This window comes from Tursiops truncatus, chromosome 16 (genome assembly GCF_011762595.2).
Source record: "Tursiops truncatus isolate mTurTru1 chromosome 16, mTurTru1.mat.Y, whole genome shotgun sequence".
Classification (NCBI taxonomy): Eukaryota; Metazoa; Chordata; class Mammalia; order Artiodactyla; family Delphinidae; genus Tursiops; species Tursiops truncatus.
Genome location: NC_047049.1, coordinates 27,097,896 through 27,122,682, shown reverse-complemented (window position 1 = coordinate 27,122,682; position 24,787 = coordinate 27,097,896). Strand labels below are relative to the sequence as shown.

At 36.7% G+C, this 24,787-nt stretch overlaps 1 protein-coding gene across 2 annotated transcripts in view; it reads left to right on the top strand.

Moving 5' to 3' along the window:
- SLF2 (SMC5-SMC6 complex localization factor 2) overlaps nt 1-24,025 on the top strand; it is a 42,554-nt gene extending 18,529 nt beyond the window's left edge. For both annotated transcript variants that reach the window (XM_019939828.3, XM_019939827.3), the window contains exons 10-20: nt 2,889-2,964; nt 3,766-3,907; nt 7,935-8,037; nt 8,950-9,126; nt 10,495-10,592; nt 11,331-11,418; nt 13,649-13,780; nt 14,195-14,272; nt 15,924-16,010; nt 18,165-18,233; nt 20,680-24,025. In XM_019939828.3, coding sequence (XP_019795387.1) covers nt 2,889-2,964; nt 3,766-3,907; nt 7,935-8,037; nt 8,950-9,126; nt 10,495-10,592; nt 11,331-11,418; nt 13,649-13,780; nt 14,195-14,272; nt 15,924-16,010; nt 18,165-18,233; nt 20,680-20,715 — 1,086 coding nt within the window. In that variant the 3' untranslated portion in view covers nt 20,716-24,025. The remainder of the gene's footprint in view (nt 1-2,888; nt 2,965-3,765; nt 3,908-7,934; nt 8,038-8,949; nt 9,127-10,494; nt 10,593-11,330; nt 11,419-13,648; nt 13,781-14,194; nt 14,273-15,923; nt 16,011-18,164; nt 18,234-20,679) is intronic.
- Nucleotides 24,026-24,787: the final 762 nt, after the last annotated feature.

The following is a 24,787-nucleotide window of genomic DNA, read 5'->3' as shown; positions in this document are numbered from 1 at the left end:
AGGACTTGACTTGTATACTGATATTTCCCCATTCATAACTGGGTGCGGGGAGCGCAAATCCAATTGAATATTTCTTTTCCCCATTTGTATTTAACTTTTAAATGCACTTAAATAAATAATTTTGTATTATCTACATGGTAACTTTATAAATATCAGTGGTATCAGAGAACTGTAACTACTCTATATATGTGAAGTGAGAAGTGGGAAAAATATATGCAGTTTCTATTCTGGGCTTTAAGGTTACATTTCAAAGAATCTCATATTTGCAAGAGCTATATATTCCAATATAGTTTTTCATTCATTTTTCATATAGCTGCCATGTTTGAGTGCCAACTGTGCCAGGTGCTGGAGAGAACAGCAATTTAAAAAATCAGTGTTTCTGATTTCATGAAACCCACATTCTAGTACAGAGGAGATAGACAATAAACAGGTGTGTGTATGTTTATAGATATGTCAGATGGTAAATGGGAGAAGGGCATTCTAGGCAGAGAGAATAACAGGTGGGACAGACTGTGGGGCAGGAGCATTTGCTTCCAGTTGTTAGGAGCTCACTACTTGGATCCCAGTGATTTTTTTTTTTTAAACAGTCCTAATTAAATCAAAATTTGCCTCCAAATGGTTTTTTAAGTAGTAGTACTAATTATCTTTTCTATAGCTTCCCACAGTATGCCTCATCTGTCTAACAGTCCTTCAGTTAAACAACTATCATGACCCTCATTACTCCCCACACTAAACTTTCTCGAGTCACTAAATATCCAGTCCCTTTACTGATCACCTTTCTGAATGACCTTTAGCTTGTCAGTTTCCCTCCTAAAGTGTTCCTCCTTCCCCCCAGTAAATGAATATATGCTCCAGATAAGGTCTTTCCTACCAGCAGTTTCCAGCAAGGCTCTTACACATCTACCCCCGCCCCCACATATTTGTTTATTGTGATTCAAAACTTCATTTGTTGTCACACCAGGACTTCATTATTCTCTAATTATGTAATATATCTTTTCTTAAACTTACAAGTAGGACTTTGCATTTATCTGTTTTCATCTTGTTGGTGAGGGCCCATCATTATAGCCTTTAAAACCCTAATGATGACATACAAGCATATCTTCATGTAAGCAGCTTTTTATACTCTTTATATTCTTTGAAAAGCAAACTAATAATCATTTGTTAAGTGCTTTTTCTGTGTAAGACACTTTGTCTCATTTCTCCTTTTCAATTCCAAGTCCATTTTTCATGATGGAGAGACTTACCAACTTACAAGTTTTTTTTTTATAAAATATATCAGAATTCATTTTAATGCTATAGTCCTGATAATTTGAAATTTAATTGTAATGTAATTGAAATGTTTGCATCTTAATGATTTTATCATGTGTCTAAACATAGTTGACCAGAAAGACAATGTGAACAGAATATGTGCTGTTTTATAACTTTTTTTTTTAGGTAACAATAAATTATTGAGTATTTTCATCTCAGTATAGACATGTTATCATTCTTTTTAATGGCTTTATATTGTAATAGTAATAGTATTCCTTTGTAGTGCTGTACCATGATTTATTTATTTAACCCAATCTCAATTGACAGACATTAGATTGTTTTATATGTATGTATGTATCTCTTTACATATTTATTTAGCTTCACGTACTGTAATGCCCACCTTAAAATTCATCACCCCCCACAAAAAGATTCTTATGCAGAACTTGTCCTGTGTCCAACATGGCTTTGAATGGTGCTGCCCCTAGTGGCAGAGTGTAATGACTCAAACATCATAGCAAAGACATTTTTTCACATAGGTTGACTTGGAAATGACTCAAGTTATATGCCTGATTGAAACCAGAGTTTGGGCTGTTCACCCTTATATTTTAGATTTAAATTTATTATAATCATAATCCATGGTTTCACAACAAAAGAGAAATAGAAATACACCATGTTTTTCTCTATAAAACCACTTTAAAATAACTTTCAATATGTTATGATTTTTTAACGTCTTTTAAACTTGAGATTTTGTTCCCAAAAAGTTGTCTTGTAAAATTACATTCATTATATGCTTCTGTATATAAATTCCTGTACGTTAAAAAGGCTGAGTAGGGCTTCCCTGGTGGCACAGTGGTTGAGAGTCTGCCTGCCGATGCAGGGGACACGGGTTCGTGCCCCAGTCTGGGAAGATCCCACATGCTGCGGAGCGGCTGGGCCTGTGAGCCATGGCCGCTGAGCCTGCGCGTCTGGAGCCTGTGCTCGGCAACGTGAGAGGCCACAACAGTGAGAGGCCCGCGTACCGCAAAAAAAAAAAAAAAAAGGCTGAGTAGATCAAAGTGTAAGGACAATGATTTTGCATAAATATTACCAAATGACTTTACAGTTTTTACCAAATTACACTCATACTGGACATACTCCCTCTTTCCTAGTACTCTTGTGAAAACTGGGTATTATGAAAACTCTTAATCTTTACCAGTCTTGAAGTCAGCTGATGATATCATGTCATTTTTCTTTGCATTTCTTTGATTACTAGTGATACTGAATAGCTCTTAAAAATATACATTGGTCTATTAATTTGTATATTTGTATCTTTTCAAATATTTTTACTAGTTTGTGGTTTGATTTTTGCCTGTGATGTGATCAATTTAGTAGCCTTCTCCTTTATGGTCTTTGGGTTTCATGGCATAATATGAACTAGAAAGGTATTTTTGATAGTTTTTAAAGTTATATTTATCTAATTGTAGATGAAAGTTGTAAAAAAGAAAAATCAGCATGTTAGAATGGAAAGGGCTCTGACTTACAAATCAGACCTGGATTTAAATTCCAACTCATGTATTATGTTGGGTGGAGTATGTTCATCTCTCTGAGCCTCTTTGCTCTTTCTTCTCTCTTAATACTCTATCATTTATCTACTTTGGCAGATGATGTCAGTTCATACAGACTGTATTGTGTCTGTGCAGATTTTAAGTACATTAATGGAAATAACAATAAGAAATGGTGAGTAGATAAATTTATTGAGATTAACAGTGTGAATTATTGGTTGCTTTGTACATGAACTCTTTTGTATTACTAAACAATTAGGATATTTGGACATATAGAATAAAAAATTATTTTTGTAATATAAAGACTTTAATAATGAAATGAAACTCCAATAAAAAATGAGTGCATTTTTCTAGTTGCATTGAGAAAAAGGATATAAGATCTTGCAAGTGGCATCCCTTACCTAATTTTTACCAAGACATAGCTTACTGTGCTGAATAAGTGGAAATAGTTGCAAGTTTATTTAGCCAATTAACTTTCATGGCTTTTTGGTGAGCAACAGTATTGTACTGATTATGCACTGAGAAGATTGAAAGTATCCACTGCAAAACTATGACACTTGCATTCTTACCTGTGAGATCCCTTATAATGAAACAAGCATTGTGATTTACCTTTTTCACTTGTTTTAAGGCTTGGGACTATATAGGCACTGAACATGGTAAAATCTTCGTGTTAGCAGTAGTTGGTTTTTCACTGTTGTTATTTTCCAGTCTTCTGAAAATGTTCCTCCTGAGTTACACCCTTTTATCCATCACTTGCAGATATTTTGTTCATAAATGTCATTTCCTTCACATTTATTTGAAAATCTGTAATTCCTATATGATCATTCTAAATAACTATATGGTTAACATATCATTACCAGCTGCCATTTCTATAAAATCATAGTAATAATCCATGTTTCATGTGCAGACTGTCATCTTGCAACTATGGGTTTGTGAACCCAGGATTTGGGATAAAATATTTTCTTCTGTTAACTAGATACCTTCAGTGATTCACCAGTTTGGCCTTGGATCCCATCATTGTCTGATATAGCTGCTGTGTTTTTCAATATGGGAATTGATTTTAAATCTTTGTTCCCTCTGGAGAATCTTCAGCCAGACTTTAATGAAGATGACCTAGTGTAAGTGTTCTTTTCATAATTAACTCCAAAAATTGTCTTTTAAACAATTTATATATAAACAGTTAATATTCATTTGATAAATTCAGTATTCATGCTTGATTTTTTTTAAAACTTAAAGTTGAAACGGATCTTGAATTAGATATATTCTTAACATCTAACTTAATCTAAATGCCATCAGCATGTTTAACAGGGAAGAAATGGGGACATTTTTTAAATTAAAAAAAAATTTTTTAAATAAGACTGCCTATTGTTGTTTACCATTATTTTGGAGCTACTGGCCAAAACAATTAGACAAGAAAAAAAAAGAGATATAAAGATAGGAAATTAGTTGGTGAAAGATTCATTATTTGCAGAAAAAGTGATTTAATGTATACATAGAAGCCTAGGAATCAACTGAAAAGCTATGGCAAACCAGTAAGAGAATTTGGTATGGATGCCAGGGTACAATGTTAATAAAGAGAAATTAGTAACCTTAAGGTATATGAACTGTAGCTAGTTAAAAGATACACTTCATTTGCAATAGTAAGAAAAATATATTAAATACCTTGGAATAAACTTAAATAGAAGTGTGTGTGTGTGTGTGTGTGTGTGTGTGTGTGTGTGTGTGTGTAAACATTACTAAGAGACAAAAAAGAAGACCAGATAGGAAAATTCAGCATCATAAATACATTAGAGCTACCCCTGAGGTAAACTGTGAACTTGATGAGATCCTAATAAGAAATGAAACTAACACAACATTGTAAATCAACTATACTCCAATAAAATTAAAATAAAATAAAGAAATGCCAGTCAGATTTTTGTGGGGACGAGGGGAGTTGGGACTCTACAAGTGATTCTAAAGCCATATAGAAAAAAATACCCAGGAAAGTTTTGAGAAAGAGGAGTTATGAGGTGGGACTGACCTTAGCAGATAATAACATGGGACAAATGCAGATAGATATTCATAGCTCCATCAGTGGAACAAAATAAGTCCAGGGCCAACTATACTTTATACGAGGATTTTGACTTTGCGGCAAGTGGGTGCCCCGACCCCTGCATTGTTTAAGGGTCAAGTGTAGGGACTTCCCTCGTGGCACAGTGGTTGAGAATCCGCCTGCCAATGCAGGGGACACGGGTTCGATCCCTGGTCTGGGCAGATCCCACATGACACGGAGCAGCCAAGCCCGTGCACCACAACTACTGAGCCTGCACTCCTAGAGCCTGTGAGCCACAACTGCTGAGCCCGCATGTCACAACTACTGAAGCCCACGCACCTAGAGCCCTTGCTCCACAACAAAGAGAAGCCACCGCAGTAAGAAGCCCATGCACCGCAATGAGGACCCAACACAGCCAAAAATAAATAAATACATATATACATACATACAAAAAAAAGGGCAAAATAGGGTCAACTATATAAGAATGGAACTCTGGTCACAAACAAAGGCTTAATTTCAAATTAATAAAAAGATCAATAACCTATTAGAAAAATGGGCAAAGGAAATAGGCAGAAAAAGAAAAATTAAAACAGTTCTTAAACTTTATGAGAATATTCTCATCTTCACTTTTTCAAAAAAAAAAAGCAAATTTTTGTTACTTGGTATATCCAGAACCAAACTCTTCATCTCTCCATTTCTTTCCACCCCATACAGGATCCCTCCTTGTTGCTCAGATATAACCTGTATCTGAAAATATGTTGGATAGCAAATTTTCACATAAAGAGTGTAGTCCATCATCCATCCTATTCCATTTAAATAGGAAAAATAATGCTTTCTCAGACCGTTCAAAAACCCCAAACATGACCAAAATACTCAAATACCTATATTTAGAAAGTTAAAATACTATTTTATTATTTAACATTTAATGAACTGAAAAGTGTGTGGTGAATTTTTATGTTGTATGCAACAGATTTGTTTTCCTTTCTTCACTGTAGTGAACAGGTACTGTAGTGGAAATAGTGAAATAAAGATATATAATTATTTCATTAAGACATAATAAATGCAAATAATATTTAGCAAAATTGTTTTTTTGATTGATTATTTACCAACTGAAGAGTTGCCTCAGTCAGGTTTGGGAGCCGGGATATGGTGGCTGTAAGTCACCACCATTGCTGCGTAGTGGTAGGCAAAGATGAACACAGGTAAGCAAGAGTAAGCTGGTGAAGGAATCCGCGAAACATAATCAAATACCGGTTTAAACAACATGAGCACGAGAGTGAATTCTGTTGAAATATCACAACTGACTCTTCTCACTAGGACTCACATGCAGCTTATCCATTTTTGCTGGTATATATGTGCATGTTCACAGTAGCAAGTTGCTATCCAAATGGGAGGTTTGGAGTGAAAAATGTTTAAAGGTTGTTAGAGTAAATATTCAGGTGGGGAGAGTAAGATGTTAAAGGATACTAGGACAGTTCTTTTCTTTACCATTATTCTGCAGGAAATACAGACCTAGTCCTAACCTCTTTCTAGTCTGTATTCCATCAGTTGTCACATCCCTGTGTTCCTCTTCCTCTACCTATCTCACAACTATTCTTGCCTTTTCATTCCCGGTGTCAGTCTAACTCAGATCCTCGTTTCATGCCTAGCCTGGCAAAAATCTCCTTTTCCGTGGGGGCTTTCCACCTCCAAGATATTTATTCCTTTCATTGTTACAGGATTCCTTTTATGAAAGCTTTTTTCTCCACTAGTAAACCTTTACACCTGTATTTAAGACTCTACAGTTGACTCTGACCTGTTTTCTGTTTTGTTCACCCTGTTGTTCTAACCAAATTGATTCTGTTGCTGTTCCTCCACATTAGCCATTGCTGCATGGGATCTTCCTCATGCTAGTCCCTCACCTCCATCCTCAGTGTCTGCTCACCAAAATTATCTGTCTCACTTGTTGAAGCACTGTTTATAAGAGTAGAATTACGAACATTACATATTGTTTACTATGTGCCAGACATGGTTCTGGGGGCTTAATGTAGAGTACTTCATTTAATAGTCACTACAACTACTAGATAGTTTTTTCATTCCCATTTACAGGTGAGTGAGGCACAGAAAGATTAAGTAACTTGCCTGAGGTTGTATAGCTAGGAATGGACACAGGACTACTGAGCAGATATTTTAAAAAATAAAGTTCTTCCCATGTAGTTATAGGAGTATCTCTAAGACATATTAAATGAAGAAAGAGAGGTGCACAACAGAGTGTATAGTATGCTACCATTTGTATTAAAGCAGTGGGGAGTGTATTCATATTTATTTATATGTATATAAAATGCCTGTGGGAGGAAGGACTAAAACTAGTACTGATCGTCTGTGAGGAGGGGAAATGAGTGGCTGAAGGCCTAGACTGGGAGGACAATTCTCTTCAGCACACTGTGCCTTAATTTCTTTTAACTTTTTTTTTTAACCATATGAAAGGGTTATTTATTCAAAAAAAAATAAAGCAAGAAAATATTATCTATGTTTTGAAGGCCAAATTCATGTGTCTCCTCTTCCATGAACCTTCACTGATTCCTCAACCAAAATTGGGGTGCTTAGAATTGTTTATATTGCTGTGGAAGTTTTGTTGGGCCACTTATGAGGCCTTTAAATATTATGAGTTCTTTGTAGTCAGAGCCACCTTCTACATAGCTCTCTGACACCAAGAGCAACAGAGAGAACGCCTCATAAAAAGTAGCTGTTTGGCCTTTCTCACCTTCTGAGATGGCCCCCACTCTGTCTGTGGAGTGTGTTTCTCTCTAAATAAATCCATTTCTTACCTTAAAAAAAAAAAAAAAAAGTAGCTGTTCAAGGGAAAACTAATGCATAGAAATAGAAATCAAATTTACCTGGAGTGGAGATAGCCGATTGACTCGGATCTGACATGAAGGGACTTTTGAGGTATTATAGAAATGTTCTGTTTCTTGATTTGGATGGTGGTTACACTAGTATACATATCATCAAAATTTTAAATGTGTGTATTCCTTTTATTGTATGTAAATTATACCTCAGTAAAACTTTTGTTGTTCAGTACTTCTCACAGTTTTGTGCATAATTTCACATTGTTTTTATTCACTCTTCCATAGTTCTGAAACACAGATGACACTGGGGGTGAAAGGAAGTGAAGATTCTTCTTGTAAGCCAATATTTTCATCTCTCCCTGAAACCAACATTTTAAATGTGGTCAAGGTAGGAGAAAACTCTTTTTTGTATGTCTTTAGCACAGAGCTGGAACCACTTAGTTTTTTGCTTAATGGTTTTAAAACAAAATCAGGGACTTCCTTGGTGGTCCAGTGGTTAAGACTCCACGCTCCCAATGCAGGGGGCCCAGGTTCGATCTTAGGGAACTGGATCCCCTCAGGACGCATTGAAGATCCCGCACACAGCAACGAAGATCCCGTGTGCCACAACTAAGACCCAGCACAGCCAAATTAAAAAAAAAAAAAAATTCACTAGTGTTTTACCATGGGATTTCTAGTCTCTGAAATTTCTTAGCAATAATGTTCATATTAAAGGTTGTTTTTGCTGTTTTATTTATTTATTTTTTGTTTTGTTTTTTGGCCGCACTGTGCGGCATGCGGGATCTTAGTTCCCTGCGTGGAGTCTTAACCACTGGACCACTAACCCTGACACAAACCAGGGAAGTCCCTTATTTTTGTTTTAATATTAGGAACGAAAGGGAACTTTGAATCAGAGTTATGTGATTAAAATAGTTCTAGGAATACCTTTACCAAGAAGCTTTTTGCTACTAGTAGTTTTGAAACCAGTAATTTTTTAGAATTAGAATATATGAAGAAAAAAATTGTAACTTACAGTATAACTTAGTGACCAAGAATTAATAACAGTGTTAAAACATTTTTAGTGGCTGAATCAAATCAATGATATTGAACTGTTAAGAAAATTTTGAAAATTAAAAATGGGGAAGAAGGTACTTACCAAGTCAACTATTAACATGAGTATTTCTTGCCTTCTTCCTAGACAACTGATGTTTCAATTTCTATATAGTTCTCTTTTGCATTTTTTGTTAAAAAGTTTTTATAATTAAACTCTTCAAGCAAAATATATCTCCTTAAGTTGTTTTGTCTCTGATATGTGTCAAAGTTTCTAGGCTTGTGTACATCTATACATCCGGAAGGTTACCAGGATTGTGAAATAATGTTACTGATTTTAATGTTGTTTAAAATGAGTCTGGAAAAACAACTGAAACAGATTCCTCTAGTAGACTTTCAAAGCCTCCTGATAAACCTGATGAAAAACATCAGAGATTGGAATACAAAGGTAACATTACTTAAAATTTTAATATTGTTTTTTGTATAGCATCACAATTTGACTTTCATAGTGCATGCAGAATTGAAAGTTTGTAACCTCAGTTAAGGTGCTCAGCAGATGAAAAATAAACTGAAGAAACGACTATCTGTGCTGGCACTGTATTTAAATTCATGAAACTGAATCTTTTCTAAAACTGCAGTTAATTCATTCCACAAAAAATGTGTTATGTTTACTGGGGATTTACTGTGGGCCGAGCATTAATGCAGGTGCTAGAGATAAAGCTGTGAAGAAGACAAAGCCCTTGCTCTCCCAGCACTTCTATTCTAGTCAAAGGGTTAGGTTATAAACAATGTAAATGTAGATTATAATATCACGTTAAGTTGTAATAAGTGCTACAAATTACAATAAAGCAGGACAAGGCAGGGATGCGCTACTATTTCATATGAGGCAGTTAAGGAAGCCCTTTCTGAAGTGACCTTTGAACAGAGACCTAAATGAAATGATAGAGTGAATCATACATAACAGCAAGAAGTTGAGTTGAATTTCTGCAGCCATTGGTGGTAAACATGTATAGTTTTTGTTAGGTTTTTTTAAATTATATTTTTCAGCCTTTTTTGGTGGAAAATGTCAAACATGCAGAAGTAGAGAGAAGAGTTTAATGAACCCCTAAATACTTATCACCCAACTTCAACAATTATCAAGACATAATCAATCTTATCTCATCTCTTACCCTCATCCCATACTTCCCTTCCCTACTCAGGGATTATTTTGAAGCAGTTCTGTTAGACTTTAAATACTGGAATAGTTGATTCCTAAAATTCAAGAAATCCCAAATCAGGAACATGTATTATCTTGTGCAACTCTCATTATATACCTTTGGAAACTGGTATGTGTACTTAGACTTTATTCTTCGAAGGACTGTTTAAATACAGATAGATATGATGTAGCACAAAACACAAAAGCCAAATGAAATTCTGGTAAATGTATCTATTCAGTCTATTCTAGAGTTTAAGATAAAACTGAATATGTGGGGGCTTCCCTGGTGGCGCAGTGGTTGGGAGTCCGCCTGCCGATGCAGGGGACACGGGTTCGTGCCCCGATCCGGGAGGATCCCACATGCTGCGGAGCGGCTGGGCCCGTGAGCCATGGCCGCTGGGCCTGCGCGTCCGGAGTCTGTGCTCCGCAACGGGAGAGGCCACAACAGTGAGAGGCCCACGTACCGCAAAAAAAAAACACTGAATATGTGTACTCCATGCTGTTTCTAAAAATGAATGCTCTTTTTATAATAATGCTTCATTAAGAAGGGATGTGGGTGATCTGTTAGATATTTGATTCCACTGATCTATTTGAAAAATCTTGCTCACTGTTTGTTTTCAGGTGCCTGAACTCTGTCTGGCCATAAATGAACTCTCCAGTCATCCCCACAACCTTCTGTGGTTGGTACAGCTGGTCCCTAACTGGACATCACGTGGAAGGTATTGAAAAGTGAGAATTAAACACTAAGAAAAATGTATGTTTACATTAATGAAATGCTTTTAGGTCCTTTATTTCCTTTAATCATTCCTTGAATGTTAAATCAGAGTCTTTTATTTCATTTCATATTCAGTTGTGGGAAAAGGCATTGACAGCCTGATTCTGATACTTAGATCAGTTTGTAATATTCTTGATGTTTAATTTTAGCTTATCTGATAATATAGATGGCATATACCATGAAAATGAATCAGTTTGCTTTTTTTTTTTTTTTGGCTTTAGTAAAAAGAAATCCCAGGGCTTTCCTGGTGGCACAGTGGTTGAGAGTCCGCCTGCTGATGCAGGGGACGCAGGTTTGCGCCCTGGTCTGGGAAGATCTCACATGCCGTGGAGCGGCTGGGCCCGTGAGCCATGGCCGCTGAGCCTGCACGTCCAGAGCCTCCTGTGCTCCGCAAAAAAAAAAGAAATCCCGGCAGTAAAATAGATTTTCTAACAGTAAATCATCAGGGTCAAAGATAAAGGCTCTTAATGGTTTTCCTGAGCTTCAGGCAACTTAAACTTTGTGTACAAATATTTTACATGAAAATTTTACTGTTCTAGTATAGCTTTTATATTCTTGTATAGCCTTCTTTTGAAACATTAGCTATGTTTCGAATTAGAAGAACTTCTTTTTGCAAACTTCATTTGCTTCTTAAGCAGTATTCATTAAACACATTCTAAATACTTTAAAATTCTAATTCCAGGCAACTGAGACAGTGCCTCAGCCTAGTGATTATTTCAAAGCTTTTGGATGAGAAACATGAAGATATCCCTAATGCGAATAATCTGCAGGTATAAATAACATTTTTGTTTTCTTTTAATAAATGGGAGAGCTAGTGACGTGTAGAGAAAATTGATGGATCCTACGTCAAAAATACTGAGGTTATGGGCTTCCCTGGTGGCACAGTGGTTGAGAGTCCACCTGCCGATGCAGGGGACGTGGGTTCGTGCCCCGGTTCGGGTAGATCTGGGCCCGTGAGCCATGGCCGCTGAGCCTGTGCTCCGCAACGGGAGAGGCCACAACAGTGAGAGGCCCGCGTATCGCAAAAAAAAAAAAAAAAAAAAGATCCTAACTCAGGCATAATACTATTCATGTAATCTTTAGCATGGTACTTAACTAATGAGACCCAGTTTCTTTATGTGTGAAATAGAGACAGTATCACACCCTCTACCACATAGGATGGTTGTGGACAATTAGATGAATTAATGTATTAAAAGTACTGGGAAAGGGCTTCCCTGGTGGCACAGTGGTTAAGAATCTGCCTGCCAATGCAAGGGACACAGGTTTGAGCCCTGGTCCAGGAAGATCCCACATGCCATGGAGCAACTAAGCCTGTGCGCCACGACTACTGAGTCTGTGCGCTGCAACTACTGAAGCCCGCACACCTAGAGCCCGTGCTTTGCAGCAAGAGAAGCCACCGCAATGAGAAGCCCACGCACTACAACGAAGAGTAGCCCCCGCTTGCCACAATTAGAGAAAGCCTACGCGCAGCAATGAAGACCCAATGCAGCCAAAAATAAATTTAAAAAAAAAAAAAGTACTGGGAAAATCGTAATGTGCTATATAAATATGACATTATTTAATTAGTTCACCTTGTCAATGTTAGTAATTTTATCACAAGATTAGAAATTGTAGAACTGTTAAACATTAATTTCATCTTGTACCTATTTTAATATTAAAGTCTTTAAATTATAGAGCTTAAATGTGGTTGCCCAGTAGTGAATATATCATGTATGAGTGTGTATATGAGTGTGTATAAACATGTCCTATAGAAACCCCACTCTGAGAAGTCCTGAAGGCTTTTTACAAGCATAGTAACACTAATGGGGTTATTCATAGTTGAATCTGAAAACTCAACACAGAACCTGATCTAGATGTGGTGTTCTTGTTTGAACTGCAGTTCAGTACAAGATAATCCGTTAGGTCCTACAGATTAAGAAAAAAAAAATGAATAAGATAGAGACTCTGACCTTGAAAATATAATGTAGTGGTCGAAACAGAATTAAGCAACCATTGTGGTACAGTGTAGCAAGAACTGTGATGGAAGTATGCACAAGGTGCTGTGAGACAGAGAGATTGAAAGGACAGCTGGTTTCTACATTAGTAGAGTTGACGTAGATTTCATTTTAGATTTTTTTGGGGGACCACACCTGAGCCACGAGGGTAATTAGCAAATAGCTCTCAGTCCTTTCAGTGATATTTACTGCCATCAAGAGAGAATTCTTGGACTTCCCTGGTGACATAGTGGTTAAGAATCCGCCTACCAATGCAGGGGACACGGGTTCAGGCCCTGGTCCAGGAAGATCCCGCATGCCGCGGAGCAGCTAAGCCCGTGCTTCACAACTACTGAAGCCCGCGTGCTTAGAGCCCGTGCTCCGCAACAAGAGAAGCCACCTCAATGAGAAGCCCCACGCACTGCAACGAAGAGTTGCCCTGACTCGCCGCAACTAGAGAAAAGCCCATGTGCAGCGACAGAGACCCAACGCAGCCATAAATAAATAAATAAATAAATTTATTTTTAAAAAGAATTCTTTTCAGAATTCAATAATGCTACTCACAGGGAGGAAGATTCAACTCTGCTGCCTTTCAAATAATTTCTCAAAGAAAGTCCTCCCTTTGACCTCTATTGTAATGCCATTTGGTCTCCTCCTTAAGTTTTCATCCTCAATTACAAGTACTAAATCTTTAATATCCCTTTTAGGGAATTCCCTGGTGGTCCAGTGGTTAGGGCTTAGCACTTCACTGCTGGGGCCTGGGTTCAATCCCTGAACGAAGAAATAAGATCCTGCAAGCTGCATGGCACAGCCATAAAAATAAAATAAGATCCCTTTAAAGCAATTGGGGACTTTTTTTTACTCTCATTTTATTGCAGTGAAGTTTAATAGTACAGAAAAGTCACATGACCTTGGTGGGTCAATTGGGGACTTTTAAGTTAAGTGAATATCACTGGACTATAAGAAGCTAAAGGGGCAAAATTAGAGAAGGCAAAAATTATTCAGTGTCTCCTCTTTCTTTTGATAGATATCAGTCTTGCATCGCTATCTTGTGCAAATGAAGCCTTCAGATTTGTTGAAGAAAATGGTCTTGAAGAAAAGGGCTGAACAACCAAATGGCACTATTGATGATAGTCTTCATTTGGAACTTGAAAAGCAGGTATCCACGGCTAGATCATCTCAAAAGATGATCTTAACCATGGACGTTTCTGGGTTTAGAGACTAGATAACATTCTAGCAAACACAATTATATAGTGAATGATATTTTTGTTTATTACTGTCATGAAATTCTTCAGTTGACTTGAGGATTGAGGTAAAAGGATGGTTGTTGGTAATTTAATACTGGGAGTATTTTTTGTAGCCCTTTACTAGGGCAGTCGTGAGGTGGTAAAAGGAATGCACTTGAGTTAGAAATCAGAAACCTGGGATAAATGCTTGGCTTTTCCTTACTAACCAGCTCAGTTAACTTGAGCAAATCCTTAATCCTTCCTAGGCAGCTTTCCTAATGTATAAACTGGGATGACATGTATCCTAGCTAATTCATGGGTGTTGATTTTATTCATTTCTCTACCAGGCATATTACCTGACCTACATTCTTCTTCATTTAGTCGGTGAAGTTAGTTGTTCTCACTCTTTTTCTTCTGGACAACGGGTAGGTATTTTTTAGTGTTTTTTGTTTTTAATAAGTGTCACTATTGATGGAATAAATGAACATTCTTTATATAGGAGAAAACTTAATAAAATAACTTTTATCAAGTTACCTTTGGATTCTCTATAGAAATCCGAGTGTACACTGGAAAGAGAGAAGTAATAGTAACCTTGCAGCCATGTCACTGACAAAAATTATTTGTTTACACATGTTAGTTCTGTTTACTGGAGTGGGACTTAACTGTGATAACTTGGCAGTAGTGTAATACATTAATAAGATATCAAGATCACCAGATACCAAATGGGCTAGCTCTTAGCTGGTTTCTTCCCATCTCTACTCCCACTCCACTTCCTTTTTATTTAGAAATAATGTTTGCCTTCAAAATTAAACTGATGGTAAGTCAGGCTACTTCAGATATGCATTTCTAAATTATCTCACCATATTAAGATTTTCATTTTGAATTATTTTATTCTTCCTGTCCTATCATGTTCCATACTCCTGGGGAAAGTTCTTGTTTAATTCTTCATGTTTCACACCTTAGGTAATCCAACCCCTGTTTAAAACTTTGTATCTCCTTAGGCCTGATCAGAAGGACACAAGACTGGTTCATGTCTTTTTATAAACACTGCTGTACATAGAACTATTGTTTGCTCTCCTGATTGGAACCTAACATAGTCATCTATCTGTTCTTATATATGGTCTTTACATTTTTAAATTATTTTTTTCTGATTAGAAAACAATCAATGATTATTGCTTTAAAATTCAATTATTATAAAACCATATAAGGTAGAAAGTGAAAGACTTTATAATCCAGTGCCCTCCTATAAATTTCTCCATAATTTATGCATATACTAACATAATTATATTTTAATGAGGTCATGTTATTCATATTATTTGCAACTTGTCTTTCTTTTTCCCCCCACTGTAAATTACTGGCACGTTTATCTCATAACTGTAGTATTTCAAAACGTTTATTGATGAACATTCCTTTCTGTGTGATTACACACAGTGCTAACACAAACCTTTGGAAGCATTTCTGTAGGGTAAATTCCTAGAAGTAGAAATGCTAGATCAAAGGTTATAAATATTTCAAATTTTAATTATTTAAAAATGGTTGTTATCACATTTCCCTCCCAAAAAATGTTCATTTACATTCTCACCTTAGTATATTCAACCTTAGTATATATATATGAGTGTGACTGTTTTGGACTATACACTTCTAAAACTTAGGGCACTTAATTTTTCGAGGAACTACCACTAAACCTCCTTTTGTTCATAGAGAAAAAAATAGGTTAGCTGTTACTTGAATATTTCATTAGAGAATGTGTTAATGGAAAGACTCTTAAATTTCTAGGCACTACTTCACAGTCTGAATTCTAGGGTTAATTTTCATTAATGTGCCTTAATACATAGCAAAACAACCTTTATTTTTGTGTATATTTTATGCATTAACTAGCAATAAACTATAACAGTCTTATTGTTGTGGCAGTTAGTACTTTTTACTGATATGACTATTATGTTGGATAGTTAATATCAGAAATTGCTAAGGTAGATTTTTTAAAATGATTGTTAGCTGTCCTAGCTACATGATCTTTTCTTTGTTAATTTGTAATGCTTCAGAGTTGTTTTCATCCCTTGCATTTGTTTTACACAGAAACACTTTGTGCACCTCTGTGGGGCTTTAGAAAAGCATGTTAAGTGTGATATTAGGGAAGATGCAAGACTGTTTTATAGAACTAAGGTAAGTGTGTGTTTTTCTTATTGTTAGCTTTTTGTTTGTTTGTTTAACCTTGGTTTCGTTAATTCTTGAGTAATACGTATAAGCCTCTCTTTAAGAAGGAACATATAAGATTAGAAATATGACTTTCTCCTTTAATAACAAATTAACTTCTACTAAGTACTTCTAGCTAGATTGAAAGTAAAGCAGGGGGGGAATCTCAAAGCAAATACATTTTAAGACAAGCTGAATATATGAGTATGGAGTTAGGAAAGCAACTTCGGTATTAATAAAACAATTTGACGATTTTTCCTGAAACATAACAGGATTTTCTGGAAACTTTTTCTTCTAAGGATTTTTTTTATTCTAAATCATCTTTTAGCTTTTGTAGTGTAGAGCCGATCCATTCTTGCCATTTGTGTTTGGATAGTCATTGAATGTGAGGTTTCAGCTTTGTAACTTTATATTTTACATTAATTAGCTGTAAAGGTTAGATATTTCAACAATTCCCATTTAGATTTAGTATCTGTATTTAAATAGATTTAAGTTAAATACAAAAATGAGCAGCTAATGAAATTGTATCAGATTGCAGATTTTCAAATACATGTAGCGGATAGCTCTTTGCCTTAGAGTGGAAACTGTAGTTTCAGAAGCACATTCTTTTGAACATTAACTAGAGTTACTGGCCCATAGAACTTGGTGGTAGTGGCTACTGCTGACAGACATGCTAAGGAGGACCACCCAAGGTTTTTGTTTCTTAAAGCCAAGAGGCTGGGCATAGACTGGTGCCAGGGCTCCTCTTACTTAGAGCAGAGAATGACACAGAGGTCTGTGGCAGTTGCTTTCAGGGGATGGTTTTGCTGAAATAGATGAATTGCATGCCTCTCCACAAGCCTCTGGTAGAAAAAGGTGGTGCTTGTTTTAGAGAAACTGAATCTGCTGAACTCTAAATGGAGAAAAAAGCAGACCTTGAAATAACTTAAAGCAACTATAAAATTCCTGACCTGTTTAAAACACTTTGTTGGGACTTCCCAGGCAGTCTAGCGGTTAAGACTCTGTGCATCCACTGCGGAGGGCGTGGGTGCGATCCCTGGTCAGGGAACTAAGATCCCACATGCTGTGTGGCACGACCAAATAAATAAATTAATTTAATTAAATAAAACATTTTGTCAAGCAATTATGTCCAGGAACTAACTGAGAATCTCTAATATGGTAGGAGTTTCACACAGAGACTTGCTAAACCTCCAAATACAGGAATAGATCAGGTATTTAAAGAGGATTCATAGGGGCTTCCCTGGTGGCACAGTGGTTGAGAGTCCGCCTGCCGATGCAGGGGACACGGGTTCGTGCCCCAGTCCGGGAAGATCCCACATGCCGCGGAGCGGCTAGGCCCGTGAGCCATGGCCACTGAGCCTGCACATCCGGAGCCTGTGCTCTGCAACGAGAGAGGCCACAACAGTGAGAGAGGCCCGCGTACTGCTAAAAAAAAAAAGAAGAGGATTCATAGTGTAGTCTACCTTTGAACAACACGGATTTGAGTACTGATTCTGTCCAAACCATTTTAGCTTCCTGCCCTTGGGTAAGTCATTTATCACTTTCTTTGTTTTTGAGGCAGAGAGAGCAGTATGATTTTCTGCTGTGCGGCGTCTTGGCACCACTAACCCCCGCGTTGTTCAAGAGTCCACTGTACTTTGCAAAAACCTAGAGAGGCTTAACATTGAATTTTGGATCTTGTAATAGTGTGAAAAGGAACAGATGACAACCCTTTTTTTGTGGCCTTGAGTCTTTCAAATAGAACTTGGAAGGCAGGGAACCGCCAAAGCTTTGGGTCCTGTAACAAAGGCCACTCTTCAGCTTCCCTTTTGGGTGTTCAAAAGACAGCAAGTTGAAAATATAAGTGTCTTGAAGGCAGGGAGTGTGTTTTTCTGGATGATCGTTAGTAACTAATGGGAAAATGGAGTCCTAAGCATTCAGTATTTTAGATATGGTGATGAAAGAAGGTCTTAGTAATCACTATGACTTGAAAGCCCCTCCAGAAGTTGAGGAGTTTATTCTCTCTTTCTTAACAGAAACCACATTGAGTTGTTGGGTGTGGGTCTGTCACAGCTATCAGGTCTTTTGTATCAAGCATTAAATTGTTTTGCTCTGATCCCTTTTCCCCTTCTTGATATTTTTAAGGTAAAAGACTTGGTTGCCAGGATACATGGAAAATGGCAGGAAATAATCCAGAACTGTCGACCTACTCAGGTGTCGTTTTATTAAACAGTTTCATTTATTCTCAGTAGTTTTGCTAAATGTTATTTCTTCATACTGTTAAAAAAAATCATGACAGAGCACTTGCTTCTAGGTATCCTAAAATGAACTGAAAACCCCAGTATAATATTTTATGTATGGTTTTTAAATTTCTGTTTGCTCTTATATTCATTAATTTATTTCCAAAGGTGTTTGACCCCATTTTAAAATGTTACACTGCATCAAATGGAGGTTATTTCTCGTGGAGTATTTTTCTTAATATCTTTATTAAGATAAAATTCACATATCATTCATTTCACCCAAAGTGTACAGTATTTTTTAGTATATGCACAGAGTTGTGCAGTCATCACCACAATCTAACTTTAGAACATTTTTGTCACTCCAAAAAGAGATCACATACCTATTAGCAGTCACTTCTCATTCCCAACCACCTGCACTCCTGTCCCCACTCCACGCCCTAGGCAACCACTAATCCACTTTCTGTCTGTATAGAGTTGCCTGTTTTTTATATTTCATACAAATGGAATCATATATGATGTAGTCTTTTATGACTGGCTTCTTTTATGTAACATAATGTTAAGTTAATCCGTATTGTAGCATGTTGTATGTCCTTTCTATTGCCAAATAATATTTCATTATGGATATACCACATTTTATATATCTACTTATTAAATGGACATCTGAGTTGTTTCCACTTCCTGGCTGTTATGAGTAATGCTTCCATGAACATTTGTGTATAGGTTTTGGTGTAAATGTATGATTTCAAATGAAAACATTTTGGGCATATACCTGGGAGTGGGATTGTTGGGTCATATAGTAATTCTGTGTTAAATGTTTTGAGGAACTGCCAGACTGTTTTCCAAAGTGGCTTCACTGTTTTACATTCCCACCAGAATGTGTGAGGTTTCTGATTTCTCCACGTTCTTGCCAACACTTGTTATTATCTGTCTTTTTGATATAGTCATAGTAGGGGGTTGGACATGGAATGTCATTGTGATTTTAATTTGCATTTCCCTAATAACTAATGATGTTGAGCATCTTTTTATGTGTTTATTGGCCACTCATATAGCTTCTTTGAAGAAATGTCTGTTCAAATCCTTTGCCCATTTTTAAATTTTCTAATTGTAAGAATTTTCCATGTGTTCTAAATATAAGTCCCTCATTAGGTATATAATTTGCAGGTATTTTCTCCCATCCTGTATGTTGTCTTTTATTGTTTTGATGATATTATTTGTAGAACAGAAGTTTTTCGTTATGATGAAGTTCGGTTTTATCTTTTTTTTTCTTTTGTCACTTAGGGTTTTGGTGTTATATCTAAGGAGACTTTCCTTAAGAGGAGCATTGTTTAAACACCTGATATTAAGTTTGCCATCCTGCTTATTTACAAACCAACTAATATGGGATTGTCGAAAATGCTTCTCAAATTTTATTTATTTATTTTTAATTTGGCCATGCCATGTGGCTTGTGAGATCTTAGTTCCCAGACCAGGGATTGAACCTGTGCCCTCAGCAGTGAAAGCACAGAGGCCTAACTGCTGGACTGCCAGGGAATTCCCTGCTTCTCAAATTTTAATGTACATAGGCTTCAATAAGGAACTTGTTGAAATACGGATTTTGATTTAATAGATCTGGAGTGTAGCCTGAGATATTCTGCATTCCTAACAAGTTCTCAGACTGATGCCAATGCTGCTGATCCGGGGACCATACTTTCATTAGATAGGGCCTAGAAGTTGCTTATATTTTATATAAAAGTCGCAGGAACACTGAAGATTAGTTAAGAAAAGCAGTCTCACTGTGTTATGACACTTTGGCTCTTTTGCTATTGGTGTTCTTCATAAGATAGAGAAGTCTTTGAGAAATCTTAAGTTAACATTTTGTTGTTCTTGTTTCAGTTTTTAATCTCAGTAGACTTTTTTTTTAGGCTTGCCATTTTTGTTCATGTAACATTAAAACAGAAAAGAATTTAATACCAAAACTTTATATTAATCAGCTTAACAGGGACTTCCCTGGTGGTGCAGTGGTTAAGACTCCACACTCCCAATGCAGGGGCTCCGGGTTTGATCCCTGGTCAGGGAACTAGATCCCGCATGCCGCAACTAAAAAAGATCCCACATGCCGCAACTAAGACCTGGCACTGCCAAATAAATAAATATTTTAAAAATCAGCTTAACTTTTTACTTAATCTTTTTAAATATGTCGCTCCACATGTGTGTGTTACTGAGGAAAACATCTTGTACTTATTTATACTTTTAAAAAATTTTTAGACTATAAAATGTGAAACTTGAATCTGATTACTGTAAATTTTCAGAGCAATTTATAATATCAAAACTTTATTACTTTCATTATCAAAGCGCATTGTCTGATGATTAGTGGTTTTATAAGGATTAATTCATAATCTGATTTTCCTTTATTCTGTTTTTTTCCCCCTTCCCTTTTCTAGGGGCAGCTTCATGACTTCTGGGTACCAGATTCTTAACAGGAGTTGCAGCAGCAAAATTATGAACCAAGAGAAATTCAATAAGAGTTTTTCCTAAAGGAGTAGAAAGTAGTACAGAACCCAGTGGAAGGCCAAGAAAATGTTCAGCAAATGTGCTACTTGAATATCTAGTATGAAGCTGGTAATGAAGAAATTGCCATTTCTGAAGCAGATACGAAATGCGATCCGCTTAAAAAGGCAACCAGCCTTTTAAAAGAGCAGAATCCCATAACAAGAGGGGAGGGGTGGAAGCAGCTGATAGTTGCATGTCTAACCTTCCCCTGTTAACTCTTGTTAAATTTTAAGCCAGTTATCTTTTTTGTTTGTTTGTTTGGATTGTATTTGCGGCACTTGGATAATCACAGAAAGGATGGAAGAAAGGGTTTGGATGAACTTGAGGAGATGGACATGGAAACCAAGATCAAGTTCCAGTTTGGTTTAATTTTCCATCTTGGTTATTTTACGACTCAAAGGGAACACTTAGAACTGAGTTTACTAATAGAAAGGATAAATCTCTTCTGTTACTCCTGCAAACCACTGGCGGGTTTTAATCCATGTATTTTTCTTGGCTATTCAAGATTATAAATCTGTTGGGTTTTTAAAATACATCGAAACAAACAGTTGAGAAACAGAAGTTTGGTATATTGTCAGATCCCCTTAAGGGGAAGAGTTTAAGCTATAAAATAGTGGCTCTGTTTTTATTCCAAAACATACATATGCAGTTTGTTTTGGATTTTCTTTAAGTGCATATATATATATATATATATATATATATGTGTGTGTGTGTATATATATATATATATATTTTTTTTTTTTTAATACTGGTTAAATTTTAGAATCTTGGCTAAATCTTAGAATTCTGGCCCTTTGTAGCCATATTACAGAAGTCTATATTGTAAAAGCTTAAAGATCTGGACAAGTTTCCAAAAACCTTACTTTCATGAGTATATAACCTTGGCAGAGACCTGAATGGCATTTATTCTTTGGTACACTACGCACGCGTGTGTATTTGTGTGCGCATGTGTGCTTGTATTTTAAATTTGTTGCACTTGAAAACCACAGCTGCTCTAAATTCTTAAACACTGGAAAGCCATCCTTTGGTTTAAATGGTGGAGGGTTAGTAGAAGTGCACATGCTGGTCTTAGCCTAAGGGCCTTTTGAAGCCTTTGGTAGTAATAGCCTCTTACTAGCTAACTGAAAAATTCTTTTGTTGACTGTCCCTTTTAGGAGGGTTTGTTTCTTGAAAGATAATGCCAGCTTTGTTTTCCTTTCTTTCAATATTGACTTGGATGACACTGCTCTCCTGAGCACTCTGCTTCCTCCAATTGTGGGGGAAGGATGATGGAGGGGAAGGGAATTGGGCTTGACGTTTAAATGGGTTTGAGAGGGGAGAAAATAAATTTTGAAAACTAGCTTTCTACCTCTAAATTGAGGCTTAGGAGTAAAAACCATTTTATCTTAAATTTATCATTTAAAATAGTATCAGTAACTTTTGAGCCCATGTCAAGCATTGAGCAGTTGGAGATTTTATAGGGAAGACTAAGTTAATCCAGTTCCCAAGAACCCAGGCTGAATGAGGCTTCAAGAGTCAGACCAACAAAAGTTTTATTCTGTGTTGAGTTTACTGGTAAGAATATTATTATCTTGATACTACCTCTCAAGGGTATTGTTAGAAAATGCCACTTATGGTTAATGAGATAGATACAAAGAGTTATATTGACAGAAGCTTGAAACTCTGGCATCTATCTGCCCAACAATGGGGGCTTTCACTCTCTGTAATTTAATACTTTGTAGATACATTATTTGTGTGTAATTTTATAAGTGTCCATATTTTTCTCATTTTGCATTGTGTAAAGTGTACAATATCTCAAAGTATAAAATACTGCTTATATTGCTTGTAATTACAGTGTGTAAATATTTTCTAATTGTGTACATTGACAGGGGGACAAGTGGGTTATTCAGGTTTTTTTTTTTGAGTGACCCTTTTGTATTGCAGTTTCAACAGATAACTGCCCATCAAATTTAAAACCACTTTGATACATTTTTATTTAGCAGTTCCAATAAGAAAAGTCTCTATTTTTAATTGTCTTTCTCCATTAGAGAAAAATACTTCATCTGTCCCTTTAAAATCAATGGCCAAACATCAGTTGGGACCCTTGTATTTATGACTGTGGTAGGTGTCTTTAGTCTCCAGGTCATATTCCAGCCAGTATTTGCATTGGGGTTCTCAAAAATTTTGTGAGTCTCTTTAGCACAATTAGCCCATGGTTTTTCTCCCAAATTAAGTATTATCCTTTTCCCTCTGAGTCCCCATGCTTTGTCTCCCTCCTGCTGCTGTTGCCCAGTGAATGGGATGGTAGTGGGGGAGAATATGTTCATTGCACAGAGAATGTCAGGCCACTTTTTTGGACTTGGCAAACAAAGCTTGCACTGAGTGGTGGTGTGTTTGGCAATATTACTGTGCCAAAAATCACCTTGTCTAATTTTCTGGATATGTATGTCAAACTTATTACCCTTATTGCAAGCTGAAAAATAAGGTACTTGTGTTTATGCTTCTGTGTGTAACTGTTTGCCTTTTCTAAACTGCTTTTCTTGTTATCCTAAAATATAATTCTTTTGGGTATATCAAGTTAAATGAAGAGGCTTTCCATGCACAAAATGCATCTATGTAGCAGTAAAGTAACAGCATTTGTACATTTTCTGTCTATCTCCTGAGGGCAGTGGTGCCTTTGTCACCTTTTAGAAGGCTGGCATTTTGTTTTTGTTTTGAAGTACAAGTAATAGCTTGCTTTGGACTTCACAAAAATCTCCCCAGATGTAAAAGAAAATGGTGTGTTGTCATCCAGGCTCAGTTGGAGCATTTGTATTTTTATTTCTGTCAAAACAAGTATAGTTGGTGGGGACTGGCCAGTAATAATGTGTGGAGTCTTTAAACCAAGAGTAGTTTTCAAATTTAAAAAAACAAAAATTTAAGAGGTGACCCATTAACAAGTGACTGAGTTGGAGAATTAGGGGAGGACTGTTCTGGTTTGTCTCTAAGGAGACAAGTTAGGGTACAGGTGGCTTGGGCATATAGAGCATGATCTGCAGTTATTTCTTATTCATTAACAGTGTTGGTGCACCTCCTTATCTGTGTGTTTGTTTTCCCTGGGCAATCCTATCAGCCAGTTAATCCACCAGCTTTTATGAAGTTTACAAGTAAATGCAGATTTCCTTTTTCTTTCCTCTTTTTTTTTAATTTTATACTATTTACATCTTGTTTTAAGTCCTATGAATGTATGTGTCTGTTATTAAAATGGCTTTTTCTTCATTTTGGACATGTGTTTAGTAATATTTGTTTGGGAGTGGGGATGGTTAAGTATCTGGAATGTCCTGATTCTTCCCCTGCCCCACCTAGGTTGTTTTTTTTGTTTGTTTTTTGTGGGGTTTTTTTTTTGCGGTACGCAGGCCTCTCACTGTTGTGGCCTCTCCCGTTGCAGAGCACAGGCTCCAGACGCCAGGCTCAGTGGCCATGGCTCACGGGCCCAGCCGCTCCGCGGCATGTGGGATCTTCCCGGACTGGGGCACAAACCCGTGTCACCTGCATCGGCAGGCGGACTCTCAACCACTGCGCCACCAGGGAAGCTCTAGTTTTTAAACTGATTTCTTCCTTTCTTCCTCTTGCATTGGATTCTCCAGTCAGATTTTTAGCTTGATGTTTCCTGTTTCTGGAATACATAAAGCCATAGTTGTACATAGTTCACTTTTATATAACCCAATTAATAATTTGCTGCATCCTTTGCAGTCAGGAATTTGGTAATCTCATTTTTAGATTACCTCATTTACTATGTCCATTCAACAACTGTTGAGTACCTACTGCATGCTAAGCACTCTTTTTAGGTAAACAACATAAACAGCTCTCATGAATCTTACTTTCTGAAATCCAGGTGAAAATATTTTCGGTTATTAGGCAAAGGGGCCTGGAAGAGAATTCCCTTGGCCTGGCTCCCTTGTTCTAGAGCTCAGGGCAAAGAAAGGGGAAGCCATACAGTGCAGAGGCAGAGCTTAGGACCACTTCCAACTTGCCAGGCAG